Source organism: Micropterus dolomieu, linkage group LG21 (assembly GCF_021292245.1).
Source record: "Micropterus dolomieu isolate WLL.071019.BEF.003 ecotype Adirondacks linkage group LG21, ASM2129224v1, whole genome shotgun sequence".
NCBI classification, from domain to species: Eukaryota; Metazoa; Chordata; class Actinopteri; order Centrarchiformes; family Centrarchidae; genus Micropterus; species Micropterus dolomieu.
This window is the reverse complement of record NC_060170.1, coordinates 25,929,606-25,957,319: the sequence shown is the minus strand read 5'-3', so window position 1 is coordinate 25,957,319 and position 27,714 is coordinate 25,929,606. Positions and strand designations below refer to the sequence as shown.

At 40.2% G+C, this 27,714-nt stretch overlaps 1 protein-coding gene across 1 annotated transcript in view; it reads right to left on the bottom strand.

Annotated features, from left to right (window-relative positions):
* Positions 1-21,353: 21,353 nt before the first annotated feature.
* Positions 21,354-27,714, bottom strand: part of aqp3a (aquaporin 3a) — a 7,803-nt gene continuing 1,442 nt past the window's right edge. Inside the window, exons 3-8 of the mRNA XM_046035125.1 lie at positions 26,453-26,585; positions 23,130-23,256; positions 22,718-22,855; positions 22,429-22,538; positions 22,107-22,324; positions 21,354-21,944 (exon numbers count right to left, since the gene is read on the bottom strand). Of these exons, the coding sequence (XP_045891081.1) occupies positions 21,743-21,944; positions 22,107-22,324; positions 22,429-22,538; positions 22,718-22,855; positions 23,130-23,256; positions 26,453-26,560 (903 nt within the window). The 5' untranslated portion in view covers positions 26,561-26,585 and the 3' untranslated portion in view covers positions 21,354-21,742. The remainder of the gene's footprint in view (positions 21,945-22,106; positions 22,325-22,428; positions 22,539-22,717; positions 22,856-23,129; positions 23,257-26,452; positions 26,586-27,714) is intronic.

Below are 27,714 nucleotides of genomic sequence, written 5' to 3'. Positions count from 1 at the left end.
GAGATCCCCACCCAGTGCCTCAGTCTGTCTAACATGATGTTGTGATCAATGGTGTCAAAAGCAGCTCTAAGGTCCAGGAGTACCAGGACTGAGCACATACCTTCATCAGCAGACATTAAAAGATCATTGGTGACTTTAAGCAGGGCAGTCTCAGTGCTGTGGTACTTCCTAAAACCAGACTGAAAGTTTTCAAATAATTTGTTATTTTCCAGTACAGTGAGCAGCTGTTTGGACACAATTCTTTCTAGAATCTTTGCAATAAAAGGCAGTTTTGAAATTGGTCTAAAATTATGTGGGAGGGAGGGATCTAAACCAGGTTTCTTTAAAAGTGGGTTCACGCAAGCCGCTTTAAAATAATCAGGGACACAACCAGTAGATAGGGAGCTGTTGAAAACAGAGATCAAATGGGGCCCAACAGAATCTATTACTTTCAGTAAAAATTTTGTAGGTATAACATCAAGTGGGCTGGAGGACACTCTCATTTGTGATACTGTTTTTAAAAGCTCAGACAAGTCGATGGGATAAAACTGGTTAAAACTCTCTTGTTGCTGGTGAGGAACCTCTGAGTAAGAGGCGGTGGGGGTAATAGAGGCTCTGATTGACACCACCTTATTGGTAAAATAAGATAAAAACAATTCACAGTCATCAATTATCATCAAAATGATAAAAGCCAGATTACCTGTCCAGCAGAAATAAAGCCACCACGGTGTAACTTTTCAGTCACTATCGTTGAAAAGCCACGCAGATATTACCTCCGGTCTGACCGCTTCGCTCTTCAGGTCTGAGAGAGAGCAGCTGACCGGGTGCGCGCACGGGGGCAGCTCCTGTAGCAGCACGGCTGGTAGCCATGGCAGCGAGGGAGAGTGACAGTCACCCAGCCAATCATTGCATTCGGTCCGAATGACACCACTGGCTGTGTTTACTGCAGCCCTGAGAGGAATACAGCCGATTTTTATACTCTCTGTTTCAGAGTACCTAACTTTTTAATATGTATTGATGTATAAAGACAGTTTCAACAAATATGACAAAAAGTGTTTCAGAAGCAACTTGCCTACCCTGCCTTTAATAAATGGGTATGTTACAGGTACCCTAAACAACCTGCCTACGGGGATAGAGAACAGGCACAGATTTGTAGGGTAGTTTTATTGAAGTGTGTTTTACTTAGTAATACTCATTCATGTTTGATTGTGTGAGGTACGGATTAAACTTGACTAAACCCAAATAGTTAGGTAGATTTATTTTGTCACAATATAACAGGTTATATTGTGAAATAGAAAAAACTCCCTTCTACTACATAGCAGATAATATACATTAAAACTGAAGCAATTATGAAAAATGATAAACAGAAATAAACTATAATCAATAGTGCAATGCTGAGGATGAATTTGAGCTTGAGAGTCTGATAATTGATTATTGGTTTGGGGGGAAAGCTGCTCTACAGTCTGGTAGTGCGCCAGCTGAAATTCTGTATCTCTTCCCAGAAGGCAGCAGAGTGAACAGGCTGTGGCTGGGGTGGGTACTGTCCTTAAGTATCCTTTGGGCTCTACGTAGGCACCTCACCTCACCTCACCGATATCACTGATGCTTGGGAGATAGGTGCGAGTGATCTTCTGAGCAGTTTTAATCACCCACTGCAGAGCCCTCTGGGCCGTCCACATCAGCCAAATACCAAATATTTCAAATTTTTCATTCCTGTGCACCCTGTTTCCTTGTCGGAAGTATGGCTTTTTGGCTGCAAATCTTCAATGAAGGCCACTTCTGAACAGAGTTCTTTGGACAATGGATGGGTGTAAAAAGGGTTCCCATTGTTTTCTGCAGCCTTGAGCTGATGGTACTGCTGTAAAAACACTATAACTCAGTTTTAATCTTGAGAAGCTTCTTTGTTTTCACATTTACAGCATTATATGTTTATTTATATCATAATAGGCTATATATTAACTTATTAGGGAAAAAACAATAGTTCTATGTAAAATTAGACGTAGAGCAACCCCATATAGCCAAAATGGTATGATCTGCGAAGATTCGACTGTGAGATTGGGAGTCGAATCCGGCTCCGTCTATTGAATCATCGAATCTTTGACAATTCAGGGTCACCCCTAGTTTCAACCTACATAATGAATCGGTGATCATTAGCACCTGTTTGGTATAATTGTTTAATCATACACCTGATGATATGCCTACAAAATCCATGACTTTGTGCAAATGTACCTACAAGAATTGATGCTGTTTGAAGGCTTGAAGGGTGGTCACACCGAATATTTAGATTTGATTTAGATTTATCTTCTGTTCACTCACTTTGCACTTTTTGAAAGCACTCTTACTTTACAGGCTCTTGCACAGGAGTCCTACTGTGTGTATGTGTGTACATATATATATACATATATATATATACATATATGTATATATATATGTATATTGCCTCACCTCAAAAACCACAGAAGAAAATAATCACCTGTACAGAGTTTACCAGAGCTTACATGCAGCATGCAGAAACACGCAGAGGGCTGTGTGAGCAGTGAGTCATTCTTTTGTCACGTTAATTACATGAATTTAATAATTATAATAAAAACAGACCCAGTCACTTCTCCTCTCCTGAAAACATTCATGACTTGTTAACCCTTACGTTTTTCACTGCACTCTCCCGGCTCCCTACCAGCTCACAGTAGTTTAATGTTACGGTAGTTGGGTGTTGAAAGCTGCTGACAGACGTAACTGTACATTTATTTCTCACAGTGTGGCAGTTCTAGCGAACAGTCCACATTTGTCCCTAGTTCATCACTTCTAGATATTCTCTAAAATCGCGTAACGTTACAGCAGCCAACGCTGCCCATTGCTAAATTAGCCACAAAGCTAATGCCGTGTTTATCAGTGGAGGAGCGCTAACATTAATGAGCCGTTAAACTATAGTTTCTGACGTATTATAAATATATCTGCGAGCCTCCTGTCTGCAGTCTGTCTGAAATGATTAAACCACGGCGGACATGTAAATAAACGTGAGCTGAACAAGAATCTAATCTTCCTGTAGCTCATCTTTTTGTGATGTTGTAGATGTGAAACGCTGTAGTCAGAACGGCTCTGGTTGTAGTTAAAGTAGTTAAATGAAATCTCAAAGTTGCGGGTCTTAATTGTAGAGAGTCATGTTGTATTATCATAGACGGCATGATTTATACCGGTGGTGGTTAAATGGTTTCTCGTAGCTTTGGTTAGAATTAAAGAGTGCTGGTAAAGGGATGAACTAGATGAATGAGTATGTGTAAAGTGAAATACACGTGCTTATTCTCTCTGACTGTCTCGGCTGAAAAAGTTGCACCTTCCAGTAGCAAATATTTATTGATGTGCAATTGTTTACATGTTTACTTTTTGAGACTGTAATCTATTTTATTAACATAATCCATTTAGGAAAAGTTTTTAAATATTGGCCTGTTCTAAGTCTAGTTTATACAGTAAAGGGGTCTACTATCCAAATCATTCTTAAAATCGAAATATCGGCTCATAAATCGGCTCTTTTTCACTTTAATATCGGCATCGGCCCCCACAAACCCTTATCGGTCGGGCTCAATGTGTGACATTATTACACTACTGTATTATTTGAAAAAGGCAAGTTTGTTTTTCTACTCCAGCCTGCTCCATATTAGCTGCAGCAGTACTAGATGAACAAAGAATAGACCAGTTTCTCAACTTGTTCTTATACCAAATCATATATTAAAGTGCATGACCAGTAAAGGTTGTCACCATTGCCACAACCACAAGAAAGGGGCAGAGATTTTGTTTTTATTTCACTTCATCCATCAGGATATTATTAAGTTCTGGGAGCTAAAAATAACAGCTTCAAAATCATTTTGATGGTACACTTACTTGTAATAGGGTGAATGGAGTCTGTCATTACTAGTCCAGGCTCGCTGCGGCTGCTACTGTGCTATGTGACATTGCAGTCCTGGGCAGGATATTTGTCAGCACAAGTGCACAATGCTTTATGGCACCAACACAAATCTTCAGCAGGCAAGTTAAAAGAAGAAGCAAAAAGTAAATAATGTACAATGTAAGTTCTTTGGAAGCTAGCTCAGTATTCTCAGTATGGATATCATGGCAAAGGCTGCGAAGAGACTGAAGAAGATGTTATCAGAGGAAGCAATGAAGAGAAAAATGGAGAGTGACTGAGCAAGAGGACGGGCAAGAGTAAATATCAGAGTGGCTTTCAGTTGTTGGCATGAGCTAAAAGAGCTGAAAGGATGCAAGACAGATGCAGAACTGGCCTTCTTGTTGTTGGACTAGTAAGTAATAACACATTAGCTGGTTTGCTATGTCTTGTGTTGTTGCACTTGCTTGATGTCTGCCTGTGTAAGCAAAGTTGTCAACTCAAGAAAAACAATGTAATGTGTAAGTAATTTCCCCCTATAAAAGGAACGGAGTTTCCTTTCGATTTTTAGTTCAGGAATGGCATTTCCATACAATCTCCCCATATCCACCACTGCTAACTAGACTAAAAACAAAAGCTCATCATTACACAGTTGTATTTGTTGTTACAACATAACATTTCATACAGGTCCTCTTATTTGAGTTTCCAGTCCAAAATGATGACCTCGCAGTGCCATGTAGCTGTATGAGTATGAAAGCAAAGAGACAAATCCCTGGTGCTTTTTTGACAACCAAAAAAGCACCAGGGATTTGTCTCTTTGCTTTCATACTCTTTGACGGAAATGCCAAAAACTGCAGTTCCTCGAATGGCCAATTGAGGCTGGATCCAAAAGCATGTCAATCCCATAGACTGTATATAAAAATCCCCATAAACCCTCTTGGTAAAATGCCCATCTTTACAGCAAAAATAAACATGTTTACAGCCTGGTACAAAATGTTTCTATAGCTATTTTTCCCCTTCTCGACAACTGTGTAGGGGGTAAATTTTTATATAATGTACCGGGTTAAATTATATTACATCTTGAAAATATGCATAATTTTGGTTGTGGCCGATTTGAGTGACAGGTGGGTGCCCTCTCAGGTGGCTAGCCGCTAGGTGGTTCAACAACCAGGCTTCATTTAGCCTGCCTCAGGTCCACTTCTTTGCCAATTTTTGGATTAGCAGGAGTCAGACACTTCAACAATGGCAACTGGAGCTCCACACATTGAGATTCACAATGACTGTTCAGAAAACTATGGGTGACATCACAGACAGTATGTCCATGTTTTATACAGTCTATGAGTAGAACCTATATGTGTGTATAAATACACTACTGGGATTTTTATGCACAACCATCTCAAGGGTTTACAGAGAATGGTCTGAAAAAGAGAAAATATCCAGCAGCATTTAAAAGCAATGGCTGCCCTTTTCCCACCAATGTGTTTAATAGCAAGCAATGACCATTAAACCTTAGACCTCTGACCCCCTTCCCCCTGGAAATAAAGCAAACTACCAGCTTTACTGTGTCCTCTACTACTTTATAGCACTGCCTTGTGGACGAAAAGGCCTTGTTGATGTCAGAGATCAGAGGAGAATGTGCAGACTGGTTCAGGATGACAGAAAGGCAACAGTAACTCAAATTACCACTTACCAAGGTATGCAGAATACCATCTCTGAATGCACAACAGAAGACAACACCAGGTGCGAATCCTGTCAGCTAAGAACAGAAAACTGAGGCTACAATTTACACAGGCTCACCAACATTGGACAATAGAAGATTGGAAAAACGTTGCCTGGTCTGATGAGTCTTGATTTCAGCTCCAACATTCAGATGGTAGGGTCCCAAGTGGCGTAAACAATGAAAGCATGGATCCATCCATATCACCGGTTCAGGCTGCTAGTGGTGTAATGGTGTTTCTTGGCACACTTTGGGCCTCTTCGTACCAATTGAGTATTGTTTAAACGCGACAGCCTACCTGAATATTGTTGCTGACCGTGTCTATCCCTTTATGACCACAGTGTACCCATCTTCTGATGGCTACTTCCAGCAGGATAATGCACCATGTCACAAAGCTCAAATCATCTCAAACTGGTTTCTTGAACATGACAATGAGTTCACTGTGCTCCAATGGCCTCCACAGTCACCAGATCTATTGTACGCAAAACGGCGGTTTTGCGTGTATAGTAGACGCCCCCATGTACGTGTGTATGAGACGCATCCAGGCTGCGTGTGTATGTGACGCCCCGGGGTCACATACACACTAGCTAGCTTAAAGGAGCTTGCTTGTTTAAAGAGCCCTCCGAGGCAACTTCCCTAACCTCAACCATGGCATTAGTTAGTGCCTAAACCTAAGCCAGTAAATATATGCATGTTGAGCGGCTAACCCTACAGCTGTGCACATTGTTGTGCTAGCAGGTAGGGTTACCTACCCGGTGCTAGCAAGGTGTACCTAATAAAGTGGTCAGTGAGGGTATGTGTGAATTAGATTGTCCAAAACTGAGTTGGCAGCTGGGGTGGCAAGTGCCACCAAATCTGCTCCTAAATACATTAAGCAGGAAGGGTGTTTAACAATGAAGTGTCTGTGTGTCTGTATGTATAGTGTAATTGTTGGTGGTGGTATGGAGGTTTCAGTTACTGCCCCACAGGCTGTGGCTTGCTCAGGTAGATTTGGCTGTTAGCGACTCTCTGTTGAATTTTTCAATGATTGTAAATGGAAAGGAATCACCAAGTTCTTGCAAACTGGTGTGGTTTTGATGTCTGCTGTTGATAGCAGTCACTTATTTTGATTCACTGCAGTGTCACAGTTTCATACTGTGTGTAACAAAGCAGGTCATTCATGTTCCAGTCAGTGACAACATGCAACTGTGATACATTTAATTGTTCTGTAAAACATAGGATGAAAGCTGTTTGAACTTACAAGTGAACCATCTCTTATACAGAATCTTTCTTTCTTCTTTCTTTATATACCAGATATTCAAATGTAAAAGTTAAAGAATGTCCACACATGTCCATCAGCTTGTTTTTCCTTTGAAAGTGTGTTATGCAACGCTGAAATCTAGACAGGTGTTCTTTGTTTGTGTTGTAAAGCTGAGGACCTGATAAAACACGCAGCATATTCTCTTGTGTTTTCGTGCCTAGGAACAAGTGGTTGATTTATCATTCACAGACATTGAACCACCTGTAAGGTCTATGCAGTAGAAATAATCTGTATGTGCGCATGACAGTGATCAATACTATAATAATACGATAATACTATAATATAATAATAATTCATAAATGTGAAATAACGACTGGCTGCTACATTTGGAGCCAGGTGAATACTACAGACTTCAAAACAAAGATTTAAAAAATTTGCTGAAGCAATATCTTACAGAGCCATAATACATCAAGCCTGATCTAATACTAGAATTCCATTGGACCCTTGGGCAGCATGCTGTACCTAGCAAGGCAGCTTGAGATAGAAAACACATGTTGATAGCCATAAGGTTGGTGAGTGCTACTTGGATCGGCTCTTTAAAGAACTGTACTGGTGGTTTTGAATAGTTTTGAATGCTCTTGCTGCTGATGTGTTCAAAGAAGCTCAAACAAATTTCTTCGGATGACAAAAAATATGGCTTTGGCTTTTGGCATTTTTTGAACAGAGTTAGTTCTTTCCCCTTGTCTCCAGTCTTAACATTAAGCTAAGTTAAAAGCTAAGTTAAGTTAATTGCCTCTTGGCTCCAGCTCCATACTTCATACATTTTTAAACTGTGACCAAAATATAGTTTTCAATCAAATTAGTGTTTTGAAGTCCAACTGAAAATGAATTGCATTAGTTTTTGTCTGCATACATCTCTGCTCTGTAAATTACTTGTCTTGTGTTAGAAACCAAAAGGATATATTTATATTTTTTGTTTTCATGATGGCGCTCCCTCGTTTAGCATTAATTCTGATCCTTCAACATAGATGGAGACCTTATTTTAATATAGCCAATCAAATCTTCCATAAAGCAGTAACATGAGCATTTTATCATAGGCTGAGCAGATAGTAACACTGTGCCAGAAAGCTTTTTTTGTACGTTTGGAATTCATTGAATAAAAAATATTTAGAGACCCAATTACAGCAAGTAAGTACAGTACAGTTAAGTAGTTGGGGAATGCATAACTATTCCACTCCTATTTCCACATATGGAAGATAAAATGCAACCACATTCTGCATTATTGCTTGGGGTTGATAAATGCCTGTCCAATCTTACTGCAATTGCAATTGCAAAATGCATTCAAGAATGATGGGAGTTTTAAATAGGAACCAGTAACCAAATTTGGTTGGATGAAATTTCTTTGGAAGGAAAGGTCAGTTCAAGTTTTTTGGATAAATAGATAAATAGATACAGTATCTGTTGGTCCAGTGAATCCAGGAAAATGTATTTGATTCTGCACTGCCTTGAGAGTTATGAGTCAAAATCTCATTTGCTTTATAAAGGATAGTGGATGCTAAAAGTCTGTCAAATTGTTATAATAATTCAGAGAATAACTTCATTGGGTGGCAAGTCATCAATATTGATTTGGAAAAGCCGTTTAATGAAGATATTTTAACTAAAAACATTACATTATTGTGTAACATAATTATAGCATCTAAGAGAAATATCTAAAGGTGGCATTAGAAATCATTAAGTTGTTGTATTTCGTCATTTATCATTAAACATTAGCCTATCACTTAGCTTAAAATTTAACCATAAAAGATCATTAAATTATATGCATTAATTTACATTCTTTAATGTGTTATTTAAAATGAAGCATCTCAATTAATATATTAAATTTGATCACCCTAATATATATATATATATATATATAATGTGTGTGTGTGTGTGTGTTCACACAAACAATTACAACCTCCTGCATGCCCTTCAACTTCCTCCATGCCCTAAGTTTCTAATCAACAGATTTTTGAAATTAGATTAAACTGATCAGTTATCATGCCGGTTCTGTATTTTCACTGGTGGAAGTTGGCAACCCCACACACACATTTAGCAGAAAAACCAGCTATCAGTAGTTGTGTGGGGCCGGGACCAGGAAAGGCTTTACAGAAAGCTGCCGTAGCCGAGAGAAGATGGAGCTGCTGTCTACAGTTGGGATGGCAAGTTGGTAACAGTCTGTTACACCAACTGTTGGTAACATTCTGTTACCAACCCTGTGTCCTCTCTTGGCTCCTGGCACCACACCGTGGCAAGACTGCTTGTTTGTTTCTTTATTTGAGGATAAAATCTGTTTTTGACTTTCTGTGTATGCCACATGTCCCTCCCTAGGAATGCATGCAAAGAACAGCTTTGGTTGGGGGAGGGATAGAACCAAGGAGTCTATGGGGAGTGTCATCCCTTGCTGCATTTGCTTGCGCTCGGACATCGGAGTTTTGCTTTTGTACATTTCCGACCAGCTTCAACTTTTCATATATATATTTTTATATGTATATTTACTTTTAATTAGATTGTCTAAAACTAGGGCGGCTTTATTTTTTTTTTTTTTTACTGGTAAATCCGTCCCTGAATAAGTTTAGCAATGAGAGTATTTAACAATGAAGTGTGTGTGTCTATGTAGGTGTGTGTGTTTCTAGAGTGCGTGATGGTGGTATGGAAAGTTCAGTCACTGCCCAACAGGTTGTGGTTTGCCGAGTTAAACTTGGCTTTTAGTGACACTTTTCAACAATGTTTGTAAATAGATGGGAATCCCCACGTTCCTCAAAGTAGGTGTATTGTTGTTGTATGTTGCAGAGCAGTCACTTATTTTACTTCACTGCAGCATCACAGTAAATTCTGCTGATCACACATACTTACACAACACTTACCAAAATACCAGTTTATGCCATTAGGTTCAACAAATGTGGTAAAGACTAGCTGCTACATTTGGAGCCATTTCTATCCTACGGACTACAAAATAATGATTCAAGATTTTAAAGGGCAAAAATGTGTTGAAGCAATATCTTTCAGAGCCATAATAATTCCAACCCGATCTAATGCTAGAATTCCACTGGAGCCTCAGGCACCATGCTCTACCTAGCAAAGCAGCTCAAGATAGAAAACACATGTTGACAGCCATGAGGTTGGTGAGTGCTGCTTGGATCAGCCTTTTTAAAATACCATACTAGTGGTTTTTAACTGTTTTGCAGCTGATGGGTTCAAAGATGCTCCATTGGAAGACAAAAAATATGGCTTTGATTCTCTTGACAGCTTATATCATCATAAATGTAATGCTATTCTGCTGCTGTTTTTAAATGTTAAAGGAATTATTAGACTTTTGGGGAAACGGCTTATTTACTTTTGTGCTAATAGTTGCTTGAGAAGATTTTCATTTAACTTCAAACACTTTAGTTATTCCCAAAGGGCAATTACACAGACATAGATAAGTACAAGTTAAATTTAGAAACATCTTTCATAATAAACATTACCTAATAAGTAAATAAATAAATAGACAGACATATATAAGCGTTGTCGCCTTAGTCCAAAGCAGCATTACTAATTGAAATGAGTACATTATCAAACATAGAAATTTATGTACTGTATAGGTGTATTGTAATATGTATAAATTCAAGGTACGATGCAGCCCTCTACTTAGTAGATGGGTGAGGAATTAGTCCAGTATTGCAAGAATTTATAAATCACTCGGTGAGTATGTATGTGTTTGTATGCGTAAGTGTGTGCAGGGGAGAGAAGGAGGTGGTGATCAAGAAAAAAAGGAATTCAGGCCCTCTTCGTGGACAGTATTCCCATCGACGAGTGGCCACATGTCTTTTACAACTGGAAGCAGGGAGGAAGCAGCTTGTGTGACTTTCTACCATACCTCAGCAAGAAACAGCTATAGCCCGATTTTCCACAAAAAAATATGACAAATTGTGATGTTTACATTTGTTTGTGTAACAGATTAAACAAACAAGATCCAATGTGTGAAGAGATGTTGGAAGGCACTTTTTTTTTTCTTTAAAGAGACTCAGGTTAGCTCTTTTCGCTTGTCTCCAGTCTTAGTGTAAAGCTAAGCTAATTGCTTCGAGCTCCAGCTGCTTTGAATTTTTTTCTCCAGTTCTAAATACCGACAATTGCAAACATCTGTTATTCATTTTTGAATAATCCAAATAATCGTTGCTGAAATCTCAAACGTTATTATGACTTGTCCAAATCGTTGTGCATGACGTTGCTCATGCAAGGTTTTCAATGGGATATTGGCCCTGCAAAGTTGAACCTTTGCAGAAGCAATGGCGGTTGCTTTTGTGTATAGGATAGTTAGAAAATGCCATGAAACTTAAAGAGCTTATCATCAAGGAATTTGTGGTGAACGACAGCTTCATATACTAGAGTTGTGGTAGAAATTTACAACTCTCAACAGAGATGAAAAGGAGGCAAGAAGCTACACTCATTAGCTACTTCCATCATCAGCTCCGGAATTATGACTAGTCAGATTAATTGACCCTTCCCTAAGCCACGCCCCGAATAAGCAGTTGGCCAATCACAGCGCAGTATAGGACTCACTCTAACTGAAGTCCAACACTTTCATGGTTGTGCTCCATTGACTCCTATGCAAAAGGTGTTGTTTTCTAGCTTTTTTTTGCTGTATTTTTCTAAGATATGGTCAAACTCTGGTTCTGGGGCACTTGTAATAATTACAGTCGCTACCCAGAGAGGTTGAAAGGAGAAGTAAGATTTATTCCCTTTCCAAAGCCTAAAACAAATCCAGAAAAATGTAGGCTGTGGATTGTTTCTAATGTAATGTTAGCTAGCTAGCTAACTTACTACAGAATGTAACGTTATATAGCCCCACTGTTCTGCTTTTTAAGGTTTGTAATAGTTAATAGAGACCTACCCAGCTGTACAGGAACAGTGTTGATCCTTAATATTGTTGTCCTCTTTCTCAATAGTCAGGTAATGCAGTGGCTTTTACTCTGTGATCGGTAGGCATTAGCTTATGTCTTTAGTTTTTTCATGTCAGTTTGACAGTCTGAATACAACCTTCAAATGCACAATGGAACTGCAAAACTGTTTGCATCTTTCTGAGATCGATTTTCCCAAAAATTAGACAATATTTCTCCAGGGAAGTAATAGACCGTATACCACGGCCTGTCGTGAGCTATTGCTTAAACAAGACACTTATTAGTCAGGAAGAAGTCAACACATAAAGTTATAAAATACAGTGGGAGGAAATCTGGGAAACTTCTCTTATGAATATTCACCGGTGCTCAGTAAATGCTAGACTTAATCTGATACAATTTAAAGTTATACATAGGTTGCGCTACTCAGAAATCAAAGTTAACAAGATTTTTCCCAGCAGCGTGTAATGGATTTAGAAATCAAACTGGCACCCTTAAGGCCTTTTCACACAGGAAGCGATTTACGCACCTCGTAATTAATTTTCAATGAGAGGCAAGCGTGTAGGAAGGGAGGCGCGGGCTCTCGGATAGGCGGAGCGACAAGCGGGCGTGTTCCTGTGAAACTGTCGTGGTCGTGCTCGTGTCACGCATATGCCTGCCCGCTGCCAGAGTTGAATTGTCTTGAACTATTTTTGTTTGTGACACGCAGCTCAAATTAGTGGAAGAGAGATGGATCCTTGCTGTTTGTGAGTTTTCAGAATCTGTTACTGTTTACTAAATAGTTATCAGGACATCAACAGGAGGGAATTCACACGGCAGAGCATCCCCACAAAACTGAATGTATAAGATAACATTATGTATAATTTTAACTTAAGTTAAATAGGCTGTAGCTGTTTAGCGCACAGAAGCCATTGCCATGGTTACTATGCACAGAGCGCCTGCTGTTTACTCGCGGAGTGCTTGTCTCCCTGTCTGTTCACATGAGAGCGACACCACAGGGTCAAGCTACTACGCAGGTGGAGTGTCGCTTCCTGTGTGAAAAGAGCTTTACACACCAATTCTGGACATTTAACAAACAAAAGGAGCCCAACACCCTTGTAGCCAATCCTGGGGTCCACAAGTTTCATCACCCTGAACTCAGGTAGTGACAGCTAGCCAGTGTGTGGGTACGCATTGGCTATAACTCGCATTTTGCGATTTTGGAAGACTGATGCTGTGTACCTCATTCCTGATGTGGTTGAGGGAGCACCATCCTCCGTCTGGAGAAGTTTAGATTCCAGAATGCAGGAAGGAGGAGAGTGTTTGACAAGGCATGCGGACCAGAGTTGAGGCATATAAGGGGTCTGTGGGAGTGTGATTGCGTGGGATGATCGACAATATTAATGCTGTAGCAATGGTAGCTTTATATTTGTTTTATACGCTTCTTGTTCCTCTAGTTTTACTCTTTTGGTTTGCCCTTGTTTTTTAGAAAGAGTATTGCTTTTTAATTACCTGGTCCAATGATGTATAAAATCCTCCATATAATTGTAATCATAGGTTCTTTCATGCCACTGTTATGTTGTGATTTGAAAAAAGTGGGAAGAGTAAGATTGCTTTTATGTTTCAATGTGGACAGTTCTGTCTTCTCCACGAGCTTTTTCCGCCCCAGTTGAAAAAAACATTTATTTTCCTGTGGTCACGCCTCAAAAGTTTAGCTATTGTATCCGTCTGAAAGGCATTTTACAATTTTTGGCTTTTCAGTGTCAGTTAAATGTCTTTTTTGGCAAATTTTGCCTGAGAAAAAGAAAGTGCTTAATAATTAGGCACACCTTGATATAGGATGTTTATCTCCTTAGGCCTCACCCTCGCTCATTACACACATAACCTGATAAGCTTAAATCCAATAAGCATTCAACTTTATACAGCTTGGAGATTGAAAATATGCATAAAAATGATATGGTCAAAATCAGTTATCTAGTCTGCTTGGTCTGTTCTGTGTTTAGGGTTTCAGCTCTGTTTGTTTCTTGTCTTGTGTTCAATCTGCCTGTTTCCTTCCTTTCAGTTTAGTCTTGTTAGTTCGAGACCTGTGTCCTGTCACTGGTGCTTCACTTTGCCTGCCAATGTGTGTGTGAGTCAAGGACAAAGCAGTAAAGGCCGGGACACAAGGTTAAGGTTTGGTAAAGTTTAGGCTTTATTCAGCCAACAAATCAAGTTTCAAAACTTGATTTCAAAACTAATTACTCAAAGTGGGGTAAACTGAGGTCAACGTAACAATACAATACAACATAAGTCTGAACATAAACTTGACCTACTGAATGACAAAAGGAGGGGTACACACACACACACACACACACACACACACACCCCAAAGGGGACAAAACTTAACTTACTACAATTAAAAAGACCCAAAATAAACCCAACAACCAACCATAAGAAAATACTAAAACAAACATTACTGAAACATTAATCTAACAAACAAAATATCCACATGCTGCTGTGTTGTTAAGGATTTTGTAGTTCAGAGTCCCTCTGCCCACTGCCAGGAGGTGGTTCCTTACACTTCCTGTGGTGGAGTATAAAAGGCAGTCTCAAACTCCAGCTCCCCCTTTGGCAGTTGACTCAGCAGCAGTAGCATGTGGAGAAACAAAGGACAGGTATAAATCACTAAACAACTCTTCTCAAATGAACACTAATATTAACCAAAATGCGTGCCTGAGTATAAATATTTGTCAGTTCTGTTCAGTCGTTGTCTGGTTATGATCGTTGTCAAGTGTATCTGTGGATCTACTGTCCTGCTTTGGATGTGTGGGTTGTTACCTCTGTTTGCTACAACTACCTGAAATTGTGTGTGGATTCTGTTTAATAAAACCTGCAACCTGTACCAGCACTCTCCAGTGTCTTGCGTATGGGTCCGATAACCCAACTGTCACTCGGCTGTTCCTGATAGATACAATCATTTTATGGCAGATGTTCACTTTTTGGCAAGACACTGGCTAGCAACGCAGAATAGAACATAGCCTTCTTATCCTCCTTAGCACTGACTAAGCTTGGTAATGTTGAGGGGTGCCACGTTGGTGCAGTTGCCACTGGTGACTGGTCGCCTCACAGCAAGAAAGTAGTGGGTTCGAACCCCGGTTGCCCCTGCCTTTCTGTGAGGAGTTTGCATGTTCTCCCAGTGTCTGCGTGGGTTCGCTCTGTCATGCGGCCTGGTTGATTGGTGACACTAAATTGTCCTTAGGTGTGAGCGTGAGTGGTTATTTGTCTGTGTGGCTCTGCAATGGACTAGCAACCTGTCCAGGGTGTACCCTGCCTTTCGCCAGATGTCAGCTGGGATAGGCTCCTGTATCGGAAAGACTTGAGTCACAACGAGACCCCCGCTTTGTTTTGGAACCGACAAAACTGACACAGAGTTGGCTTTCATCCTGTTCGACAAGTAACATTATTGCAAAGCATGTGAAATATATTGTGATTTTGTGCTTTAGCTCACCGGATAACGCCGAGCAGTTGTTAACGTAATCCTGGAACAAAATACTACAGTGATTTGTTTTCCACCTTACTTCACCAGCTAACAGGATCCATATTACTATCCTATACCACCCATATTGTGTCAGAGTGTTGATTTTAGCCTGCAAGAAATGATGTAACGGTATAAAGCAAATGTGGAGCGACTTGTTAGCCTACAGTGATTCAATAACGTTCAATTTAGATTTATTGCTGTTTTACCGATACTCAGGTATACAGCTTCTCCACCGGTCTCACTCCTTGTAACATACATACCCACATAATATAAAATGCAACATAAGCAGGACAACAACACAGTGATGAGACGGACAGATAAGCAAACAGCAATGTAACATGTTGGCTGAATGCAGGCAATGCGAGCATGGATTAGTTCAACCTCAAGCTGGAAAAAAAAAAAAGGAATTTACTGTAACATTGCAGTGGGAGTTTACCTGAATTTCCAGCATGTTTGTGAGTCTGATCTATAGCTGCTTTCACACTGCCTTATTTTCTGGGAGTATTACGCCAAAATGCCAGATCACTGTGCTGTATGAAAGGTAAGAAGTCAGAAAGCATTTCATCTGCCTCTGATTAGGGAACGTTTACGAGTAACACAGAAACATGAAACATGCCGAAACATGTTGGTTTAAAATCCACAGCCAGCCGGCTGGTGTTTCTGTATTTATTGCGGGATCTCTTTATGAAAGCAGTTGTGTTTTGGATTATGCTCGCTCATGAGTTCAAGCCGAGCACACGTATGAGCACACACCTGGTTGCAATCTTAAGTGTAATTTATACTTCTGCGTTGATTCAACGGCGTAGGTGACGGCGTAAGGCCCATTTATACTCCTGCGTACGGTCTACGTGCGTAGCTACGCCGTAGGTTACGTCCGTGACTGTGTGTCCATAAATCAGCAATTAACACCCAAACACTAGTCGGCAGTAGCGCTACAGTGTCCACTGTGTTGACTTTTACCGGCCGAGCAGGCTAACTTCCAGTTTAGCACTCCGCTAACGTGAATGGGGGTAAAATTGTATACATGCGGCGTATAGCCTTTTCAAATGTTATCGACCGAATGGATCACATTCACATTGGATCACATTCTGATAATGAAACGAGTCATTTCACTCAGGTTGTGACGGTCAAATATATTGATCCACCGTGTTACACCTGTTTTGGCCGCTAGTAAAAGTTACTTCAAAGCACGGGCTCTTCGTGTCGGCTTGGAGGCTCGGGAGAGCCTAAGTCCCTCCCCTTCCGGTGGACCACCAGGGGACCTTATTTCTTAAAAATATTGTACGGTAGTCAATGGTAAGGGACAACAAATATTTTGATCCCGTTTGAATTGTGCCCTGAATTACACATATGATTGTCAATTTAAAAGATACATTTTAAAGTCAAGAAAGTCGCAGTTTGATGTAAAACTGTTCAGGTATAAGACTTTTAAAATACATAATTACAAAGACCACAAACCCAAAAGTTGCGTATGTGACGTCGTAACTGTCTCTCTCAATGACTGAAGCTAATGTTTCTGAAGCTAATGTCAAAACATTTACATGAGAGGATGATGTGATAAAACAACACATCAGGTGAGATATATTTCTGCGTGGAACACAGCTAAGTAATCCAGCTAGTAGCAACGAATGTAAGTTAGCATTACTGCGCTAACATGTTGGTGACGCATATTGTGCGAGATGTAACTTTACTGTTTTACGACAAACTGTGACTTTCTTGACTTGCAAAATTATATTTTAAATTGACCAACATCATATGTGTAATTCAAGGCTCAATTCTAACGGGATAAAAAGATAAGTTGTCTCGTGCCATTGACTACCTTACATATTATTTCCAAAATAAGGTCCCACGAGCCAGAAGTGGAAGTGAGTGACTTAGGCTCTCTATTGCGAGGCTTCCCAGCTGACCAATCACAGTGCTTATGGTCCGTGTCGACTCGACGTGTAGTTAAATTTTTGAGGAGGTGCCCTTCAGGCTACGCCGTAGGTGACGGCGTAGGGTAGGGGGCTACGCAGAGGTGACGCCGTCGATTTGACGCAAAAGTATAAATTGCAGCTACGCAGAGGCTATGAACTTTCACACCTGTTTTTTTGTAATGGTTGTTTTAATGAAAAGAAGTGTAGATTGAAGTTCATGGGATTTATTGTGTTGTTTTTGGTATGGAGAATTGTGGAATTTGGCTGCTATCGGATTTCCTACTAAATATTTTGCTTGTAATAATAACAGTCAAGTACCAAATGTGTTGGTTTAAGTTTAAGGCATGGTATTGCACTGCAAGGAGTGGAGAGTCTTTCAATACAATTTACTCAAAAGGCTCCATTTGTCAAGATGAAAGATTACTGTATAAACATTTTGAAAACAATGTCGTGTGCCTGTTTTTCCAGGCACCCCAGCAGGCAATCTCTTCCTCACATACAAGGTGACATGCTAAGACCTGTTGGAAGTGGCCAAAATCCAAACACTGCAAGAACACAGTTTCCGCCTTGCTCCTGAAATTCTTTATTTAAAGATTACACATTGAGCGGGTAAATGAAACTGGAGACAGACCAACCATGTTTATACATCTCCACATGTTTAGAAAAAAAGAGGCAAGATTTTCCATCAAAATCAACCCTTGGCACGGTGGGGCTGATTTGATTTGATTTATGCACTGGAGGACAGTGGCCCAGTTCTGGTCTGTGGAAACTGAGGTATGCTCGGAAATAAATTGTAGCCTTAAAATAGCAGTGTAAAATACTGGTGTGCAGTGCATAATGATGGAGCAGGTGTTTTTTTTAGGAGAGATGTGTGCAGGCTCCTGCTTAGCTCTTGATTTTGGTCACTGCTGGTAGACTTGACTGTCAAGCATCACAAAAACATACACATTTACAACAGATTTTTGAAAGCTTCAGAGGCAGCTTCATAGGCAGCTCGCCAATAGGAGTGCCATGACATCGAACATAAAGAGCCTGAAGCTTCATGTGCAGCCAGGACATGTTCACAAACTTGTTTGGTACTATGTAGGCTGTCAAATGAGGAACAGGCAGTTATTTCATGACTAGTAGTTGTTTCACATCCATTTTTTGCAAAACATCTGAAGCTGTGCTGAAGATATTGAGCTTGACTATGCGAGTGCATGCGCAAGGAGGGCGGCTGAGCAGCGTGTGTTCGAGCAGTGATTGCCACTGCCTTATAGACTCCTCCTGGCTCAGATTGTTTTTTTTTTTGTCCCAGGAGCCCTGGATTCTTGCAAATGGCATTCGGAGCAGTAGGAGGAGTCAGAGGATCAGAGTCACAGATTATCTGTCTCATATACTACTGTCAGGATATTGAGACAGTTTCAGCAGAACTATTTTCAAAGGAATTCCCTACCGCTGCTTTAATGTTCAGTTTACAGACTTGTTTATGAATGGATTAAGAATTTAAGAGTGCTCTGGGAGATTACGAGAGGATGTTGCGTGTGACAGGACCACTCAACACTCACCCACATGCTGTTAGTTTAGACTATGTCAGGAAGACAGGAAGTTAACATAAAGCATGTGACAATTAGAGAAGGAGTTTAAGGAAATGAGGAGAAAATCCTCATTTACACACACACACACACACACACACACACACACACACACACACACACACACACACCCAAATCCCCACTGGACATACAATCTTTCGCGCAATTAGACCCCATCTCCAACAACAGCTGCCACCGCACCCCAGCAGAGGAAATGCCAGAGTCCTCTGAAGTGGAGCATAACAGCACAGCAGATCACATCCACAGAGAAGGACTGAGAGAGCCTCTAATAGCAGGATGTTGTAAGAATAATAGCGGCATGGGGATGCCATGCCCCCGGTCTTTCTGATATGCAAGCTTTGGCCAGAACAGCAGAGTTTGGGTATTATTGCAACCTTCACACAACTTGCACTAAAGGTTTACCTGATGCAAGCGTTTTGGGGAGAATTGTATACTTTCCCAAACACAAATGGATTCAGTTAGGCTTAACATTTTACAAAGCATCATGCCAGATGCATCATGTGTCACTATCTTTACTACTAGATCTCCTTTATTTCACAGTGGCTCGCTCTCCTCTAATCTAAATATTTAAAGTGTTGAATTATTTAAAAACCTGCACTGTATTTACAGTGACCAATTAGAGCAATTAACTGTTTCCCTGGCTCTGTCCTAACTGAAAACAAACTACAACCCTGACAGTAAAAAGTGCACCCCAAGAAAGAGGACTACAAAGATGGAAACGGAAACTGGTTATTTTCACGAGTGACTGCGTCAGGTGACTGTGTTAATACAATATTCACCACTTGATTACTCATTAGCCACTGTTTTCAAATCTTAGCAGTAAAAAGCATGGCACGGCATGTTAACGGTTAAGAAAAGTGACAGTTCCCACATGATTCAATTTCTATATATTCTGCATTTATACACTTCTGGATACCAATGTTGTTACCCAAGTTTCTTTCTCACCCTACCTCATTTGATTTGTTGTCCAACCACAGTGTTTTAAACACTTGTTTACTTAGTGGTATAACTCACTAGTACATACAGTTGAAATGTGTTTCACCATCAGAAAGGAGAAGTATTTGTGACAAGAATAATAAATAATAGGGTTGTAACATGATCCACAAAAAACAGAACTTTATTGTATTAGTACAAAGGCATTTCCCTCAACATACATACAAAATACCATAGTGCTCACAGTCCGGTTTAGCACCTAAACATTGGAGTCATACAAAATGTACAAATACATCAAGAGGCATAAATGCAGAGCTGGTCCTGACCTCCCTGGGGGCCTAAGCAAAATTCTCCTATGGGGCTCTACTACATGACTTATGAGCCATGTAAAAAATTGCCATTGCCATAATCACTGTCTTGTTGTAAAATGATGTGTGCCTATAAGGAGTGCCATCACATCCATGCCACTGTCTGGACTAACGTTCTCACTCTCAAGTCGTCACATATGGATGCATGGTCAAGACCCCTTGGCCTCACTTTGTAATGCATGGGGAAGGCTCTTTGCATCATAGTTCATCACACTGCGGAAAGCCCTGCAGTGCAATGAACACTAAAGGAAGATTTGGTATATTTAACAGAAAAGTCAGAGTAAGGAGGTGGCCCAGACACTGGACTTTCACCCAGGAGACCGGTGTTCGCTCCCCGTGTGAAATAAAAAGTCAACACTGAATGTTTTTATTTAAGTTGCAGAAGTTAATTTTGTTATTTTAACCCAATCCATGATCTTTTCCTAAACCTAACCAAGTACATTTGTTGCCTAAACTTAACCAAATTGCGATGTCTCACAATGTCTTCACAATTTTAAGCACTAGTTTATTCTTGCTAACTTGACTGGATATTGCATATATCTTTTTGCTAACTTGACCACGGAGCCCTAGGCTACACGTCCAAAATTGGGTAAAAAACTACGCACTCTAACATTGTTCAGACACAAAGTCTGGCAAGCAACCAAGCCACAGAAGACCAAGAACTTCGCTGCCCAGCTGGGTTGACAAGACAGACTAGAGAGATTGATTTTAGCTAACACGCTTACCTAGCATTACTGTTATTTGCTGACATGTTTACCTGACTGCTGTTAACGCAATAAACTCTCAGTGAGTTTTTTCTCTTCTCATGCCCATCAGAGTTGTTAACATTAACTTTCGCTTTCACCTTTAACACCCGAGAGAGAGGTGGGGTCCTATGCAACGTGTGTAGTAAGCGTCTAGAACAGTCCAGCTCTGCATAAATGAACATAGCAATTTAAAGACAGATAATATGTTACTGTACATAGAAGAAGATATATCTCATCTGTTAACACACATCTGATATTTCAAGCATTAAACTAGAAGGCTACAATTGCTTTTGATAACATATAGTTCATACAAAGTGTAAATGATCAAGTTTGCTAGCTGGTGATTGCCAGCTTGTTTAAGAGAGTATATTAAAACACAAAATAGCTGATGTCAGTGGTAACGTGAAGAATGTTGTTGTCGACGTGGATGTGATCTACATAGATCACTTACTGTACTTAAAATGTACAATATACTTCTCAAGCTATTCTCTTAAAAATGTTTTTTTTGGTTTAAGTTTATATTTTAATTTCCTGACACTTTTCCTGAATTCTAATTTTAAAAAACAGTTGAAGGTTCTGGACTGACAAAATGTATATAAATTGGTTGGGAAAGATGGACATTTTTCTAAATAAAATGTTTCTTTAAGTAGTTAAGTATTAAAAACTATTAAAAAAATTACATAAAACTATTGGTATAAAGCATACAATACTGTTCAAACTGCAGTGGTATAGACACTAGGATTCAAATATTCATCTCTTAAAAGAATTAATGTAATTCTGTGTTTCTGTGTTGTGTTTCTCTCTTCTACACATACATAAACATTCCTCTACAATATAATACAATCACTGTGGGAGATATCCCAGCTAAGTAACACCTGTGTGTAAGATGGTTTGGAAAAAATTCTTATGGCCAGAAGGACAAATAGCTGGTGTGTGTGAGTATATACAGAATGTAACATTGCTCAGTGCATTTCTTTTGTATCCTCTTTGGAGTTGTCGTTGGCGGCAACATTGGTGAGTCGGACATTCTCCTGCTCTCTACTCATCTTGTACTTTGCTTCTGCCTCCACATGGAAGCCAACCATCAACTGATAGACTATCACACCGATGAAGGAGCCAATGAATGGGGAAGTAATGGGCACCAGGAACCAGCCGTCTCTAGCCCTGAGAAGTTACCCAAAGAAAAAAGAGTTAATTCGTAGAAGTTTTTTCGTATGTCCCCATGTGAAGGTGGGCAAATAGATAATAAGCACTGTGAGTGTATTGCGAAGGCGAGTTCATGTAGAGATAAAAGATGAATAAAATGCTCAACATCTCTGCACTTACGTGAAAACATCACTGCCCCACCCTGCCATAGAGGTGAAAAGACGTGGTCCAAAGTCTCGGGCAGGATTGACAGCATAACCAGAGTTAAATCCCATAGACAATCCAATGACCAGAACCACAAATCCCACAGTGAAGGCCTCCAGTCCTTGGGGGATGGGGTTGTTGTATGGATCCACAATAGCTAGAATACAAACTATCAGCGCTGCTGTGCCAATTAACTATGGAGAGAGGTACATTTAAGGAGAAATTGTAAGTTGTATCATCATATTTGTAAAATTAAAATTGAGTCTATGATAGCTGTTTCCACGTTTCAAAAGAGTACCTGATCAAAGAAGCCGTTGACAATTGTGAGATGGGTTGCAGGGTAGGTAGCAAAGATGCCAGCAGTAGGCCCAGTAATATTGAAAGATTCAGGAAAGTCAAACAGGGCATCTAGAAAGATACAAACAACAAAATAAAATAAAACATAAAACATAAAACTTTTTGTTTAGACTGGTTGTTTGAATGACGCACTTGGACTTTGTTAAACCATAAATCATAAATCTCTTCATATATGGTAGTTACAGCATAGTTTCTTTAAATTAAGCTCCACATCTGGAGTCATCCCTTACCGTAGTACATGCCAAAAATTATGGCAGCACCAAAAAAAGCGCCGATTGTCTGAAAAAGGAAGTACATAGGGAACTTTCTCCAGCGCTCTCTTCCAAGCAAACAGAGGGCAAATGTCACTGCAGGGTTCAGATGGCCACCTGCAAATGTACATGGTGACAGTATGTCAGTACATAAAAGATCATGACCATATAATGCAACAGCATTACCTAAATATAGAAAAAATGCTCTAAATACAGATTCAGACTCCAGATTTATCAATAGCATGATAAATGTGGTCCTAAAAAATAAACTTGTTTGGGAAATGTAATGCTCCGAAAGTATTAATTTCCTTGCACCCATTAAAAAACCAAATGAGTCATTGAAAAAAATCGAAATTGGACAATGTCATTTACAATAAAATGGTTTGCGTACCTGATACCTGGCCACAGACCAGGATGCCTAAGGTGGCACCGAAGCCGAAGGCAAAGTTGACAGTGATGAACAAGCCGTGGGAACCTCCACTCAACACTAGCTGGGCCACAGCACCACAGCCAAACATCTGGAGAGAGAGTAGAAAAACAAGTTCACACACACACACACACACACACACACACACACACACACACACACACACAATATATATTAAACTTGTGTTATGTTATATCGTGTTTTCGGAAATTATTTTAAATTATATAAATAAATTTTTCATCAAAAGAGGTCCAGAGATGTACACTCTTCACATCAGGACTTTAGAATGTCCCAGTGCAAAGTTTTGCGCACTGCACACAAACCGTGTTCAGTATCTCAGTGTTGTGTTTAAAAAAACATGAATTTATTTAATGCTTTGTCATCCAATAAAGGTCAAGCAAAGGGGTGAAATGAGTCAATGTGATCATTATCAGTGAAACCAGTGAAACAAAGACCCATTAAAGGGGCTCAACTCAGAAATAAATAAGCTCTATTGTGTTCATAATGGCACACTGGAGTACAGTATACTGTATGTACAAAAATGTCACTCTGTGACCTTGATTGGGGGAAAACTGCCGCTGCTACTGCCCAGCTGATTTATCTGGGAAGGGAAAAAAATTTAAGTTCATTTTCCACTTTGATTAAGGAAAATGGGGAAAAATATGTGTTTATGGACAACATGACTGATCCTGTCAAAAGAAGAAAGATTTACAGAATGGTTTATAGCAGCATTGCCAAGCAGGGGACATACTGTTTATTCTGCATAATGTGTGATTATGTATTTGTGTGTGTATGTCCCTGTGTCCTCTTTGTATGTGTTTGGTAAAAGAAATATGTGTAGTCTGCAGCTCTATAAGCCTCCAGATGACGATGGTTTTCAGTTAGACCACAGGACTCAAATGTTGAGGTTAGCTTGAGGGGGAACCACTCTCAGAGGGACTGGCGCCTGAGGGGGGTTCATCATCACTGGGCTCAGTCTAAACTCTTTTCCACCCTGGCGAGGTCAGCCATTACTGGAAAAATACTACATAAACCAGCCTCATGTTAGAATTGTTTTCTGTCTCCTTAATCTTACGCCATGACCATGATGGGCTCTTATGGTGTGACAATAAAAAACAAAAAAACACAGGACTTTTTACACAGAGTTTTTCTTAATGTCAGAGGCATCCGATTGCAAATGACAGGCCATGAACTTGCAAGTGCCAACCTCCTGACTTAGATCACATTACACCAGAAAGGTCTTATTTAAATCCAACACTGAATCTAGGAGCAGTCAGTATTATTCCTAACTCACCAGTGACTGTGTTTTCACTCTGTTGAAGAATTCCAGCAACTTGCTATGTTGCTGTCATAATGTTATAGTTCGTTAACTGCACCCCACCACTTCTTCAGCCAACATTCAATTGGCTGATTCAGCTGGTCATGCATCCATGCAGATACTCCCAGCTTTTAACACAGTTGGGTAACTTATTATAACCCACAGCAGTAAGCCTATTGAAACACACATTTGGCAATAGTTTAGGAGCTGAAGGCAAAGAATCTACTGGCCTGGAACCAGTCTCTAAATCACTACCTGTGTGATCTTTTCAAATTCGTGATGAAGAGCCTCAAAAGCCCCCCTATGGAACACGCTCCAGCTCAAAGCAGGGAACAGTGGTTTGAAGTGGAAAATGCAGTACACGTTTTGAGAGTGCAATGAGGGATTAACAAAGCAGTTACAGTAGGATAAACAAAGACATTATCTACCTATAGGGATATCTTTGCAGACACCATGACTGAACTGATACTATACATTCCACTGTGTGAACAACAGACAGTGCAGACACACCCAAACACACTATGCTGGCATTATACTATCATATATAGCCTTTTCAGCTTGTGGCCACAAAAGGTAATCCTAGTACATGACAACATTTTTTTAGATTAATTCAGCATGAACTGAATTCAGACATTTTCTTTAATGATCCTAACAAGTTACCAGGAGCCAGTGGCACAAATCAGTACAAAGATTTGTGCCAAAATCAATACCAAGAGGTACAGGCACCACCTCTTGCACACCTTACCTAACTGTCCATCTCATCCTCCACTAATAGCTTATGGTTGATAAGCTGTTTGCTTCCTTTTATTTGTCACTAGTAAAAAGATGTAGCCTATTGATGGGTTATATCTGGAGAGAGAAGATGGCAAACAAAGATAATGACAGTGGGACTTCTGTAATGTATGATAGAGGAAGTAAAAGAATGTAGGCCTATGTGATGTGATATGGCTACCTATTGTTCTGCTACTGCCCACAAAAAAAAACATGCGTTATCCAACCACCCAGACCCACAAACCACCAACACAGTTGTCAGAATTGAGCATAACAGCGCTGATCCTGCAGCCAGCGGCCCAGAGGCTTTTTAGTAGCCTAACCCTTCATTAAAGACATGAATTCTCTCTCTCTCTCTCTCTCTCTCTCTCTCTAATTCTAATTTAATCTAGCTTTATTGGCATGAATGTAAAACAACAATATTGCCAAAGCTACAAATAAATGACAAAAGAACAATTAATTTTATACAGTTCATTAAATAAAGTAAATAAAAAAGTGAGAGTGCGTTATGTGTGTTATAAAATTTTTAAAAAGTAGCCTACATGTAGGTGTGTACTTTTTAGAACTGTTTTATCTTGTGCTCCGCTGCGCTGCAGAAAGAATCAACGGTCGAAGGTTAGACGTGCTTCAAGCACGCGACCAGCTGAGCTGGAAGCACGCTCACTGGATGGGCTAGTTGCTGGAATGCACAACACCGGCACTACAGCCAGCATGGAGAGGAAAAGAGAAGGTGGACTTGCCTACTGCACGCAATGTTTCTGGAAGTTTTTAAAAAACGCTGCTTCCTCACTTTTTGACCCACTAGGCCGCGCGGCATAATTCTACGTCTTCATAACCGGCTTTGCTAATTTGTTAAATCACTGAGGAGTTGATAAAATGAGTCACTAAACTCGGCACAGCAGCACTGTGGATGTTAAAGCATCACAGAAGCCTTTCGGTTTCGGTTTAACCTGAAACAGCTTTTATGACTAATACAACTATTCAGTCAGATTCCCTCTGCCTGTTGGAATGCATCAGTCTGTGGTAACTGTGGCAACATAAGCTTACTGAGGTTTAAAAGTGCAACATGTAGGCCTAGTTTAATGCGGGTGATACCGGCTATTATTTGGCATTGATAATGTTCCATGCACACACACATTTGTGCACACAGACACACAGACACACACACAGACACACACACACACACACACTCACTTACCACAAGAATGAGGGTGCCAAGACACTCTGCAAGGGCCTGACGAAGCAGCTGGTTCCGGATGTGGAAGAACCGGCACAGTTTTTCCAAACACACCTTCTGTCTGCCCATGTTTTCTTGCTAGTGGCTGATGAGACTATGAGAAAACAGGTAGATAGGTTTTCCTGAGTGGCTGTGAATCTGGGAGGACTGGGCTCCTCTTATAGAGCCCAGAAAGGCCTGAGCTCAGCCCCACCCTCTGCACCAGCCTCCCTGCTTGTCATGATCTGATTCATGCTCTTGTTTTCCTCTCTCTCCCTCTCTTACACACACACACACACACACACACACACACACACACACACACACACATACATACATACATATACACACACTTTACATTCCTATACCTTGGGCTCCTTCATTGACCTTTCATTATATACCTGCAACCCGAAACGTCAGCCTCCTCAATACATGCAATCCATAACTATGTTCCCAAAATATAATCCAGTTATCACATTTATTTGATCATGATCTGATTCATGCTCTTGTTTTCCTCTCTCTCCCTCTCTTACACACACACACACACACACACACACACACATACATACATATACACACACTTTACATTCCTATACCTTGGGCTCCTTCATTGACCTTTCATTATATACCTGCAACCCGAAACGTCAGCCTCCTCAATACATGCAATCCATAACTATGTTCCCAAAATATAATCCAGTTATCACATTTATTTGATCATGATCTGATTCATGCTCTTGTTTTCCTCTCTCTCCCTCTCTTACACACACACACACACACACACACACACACATACATACATATACACACACTTTACATTCCTATACCTTGGGCTCCTTCATTGACCTTTCATTATATACCTGCAACCCGAAACGTCAGCCTCCTCAATACATGCAATCCATAACTATGTTCCCAAAATATAATCCAGTTATCACATTTATTTGATCATGATCTGATTCATGCTCTTGTTTTCCTCTCTCTCCCTCTCTTACACACACACACACACACACACACACACACATACATACATATACACACACTTTACATTCCTATACCTTGGGCTCCTTCATTGACCTTTCATTATATACCTGCAACCCGAAACGTCAGCCTCCTCAATACATGCAATCCATAACTATGTTCCCAAAATATAATCCAGTTATCACATTTATTTGATCATGATCTGATTCATGCTCTTGTTTTCCTCTCTCTCCCTCTCTTACACACACACACACACACACACACACACA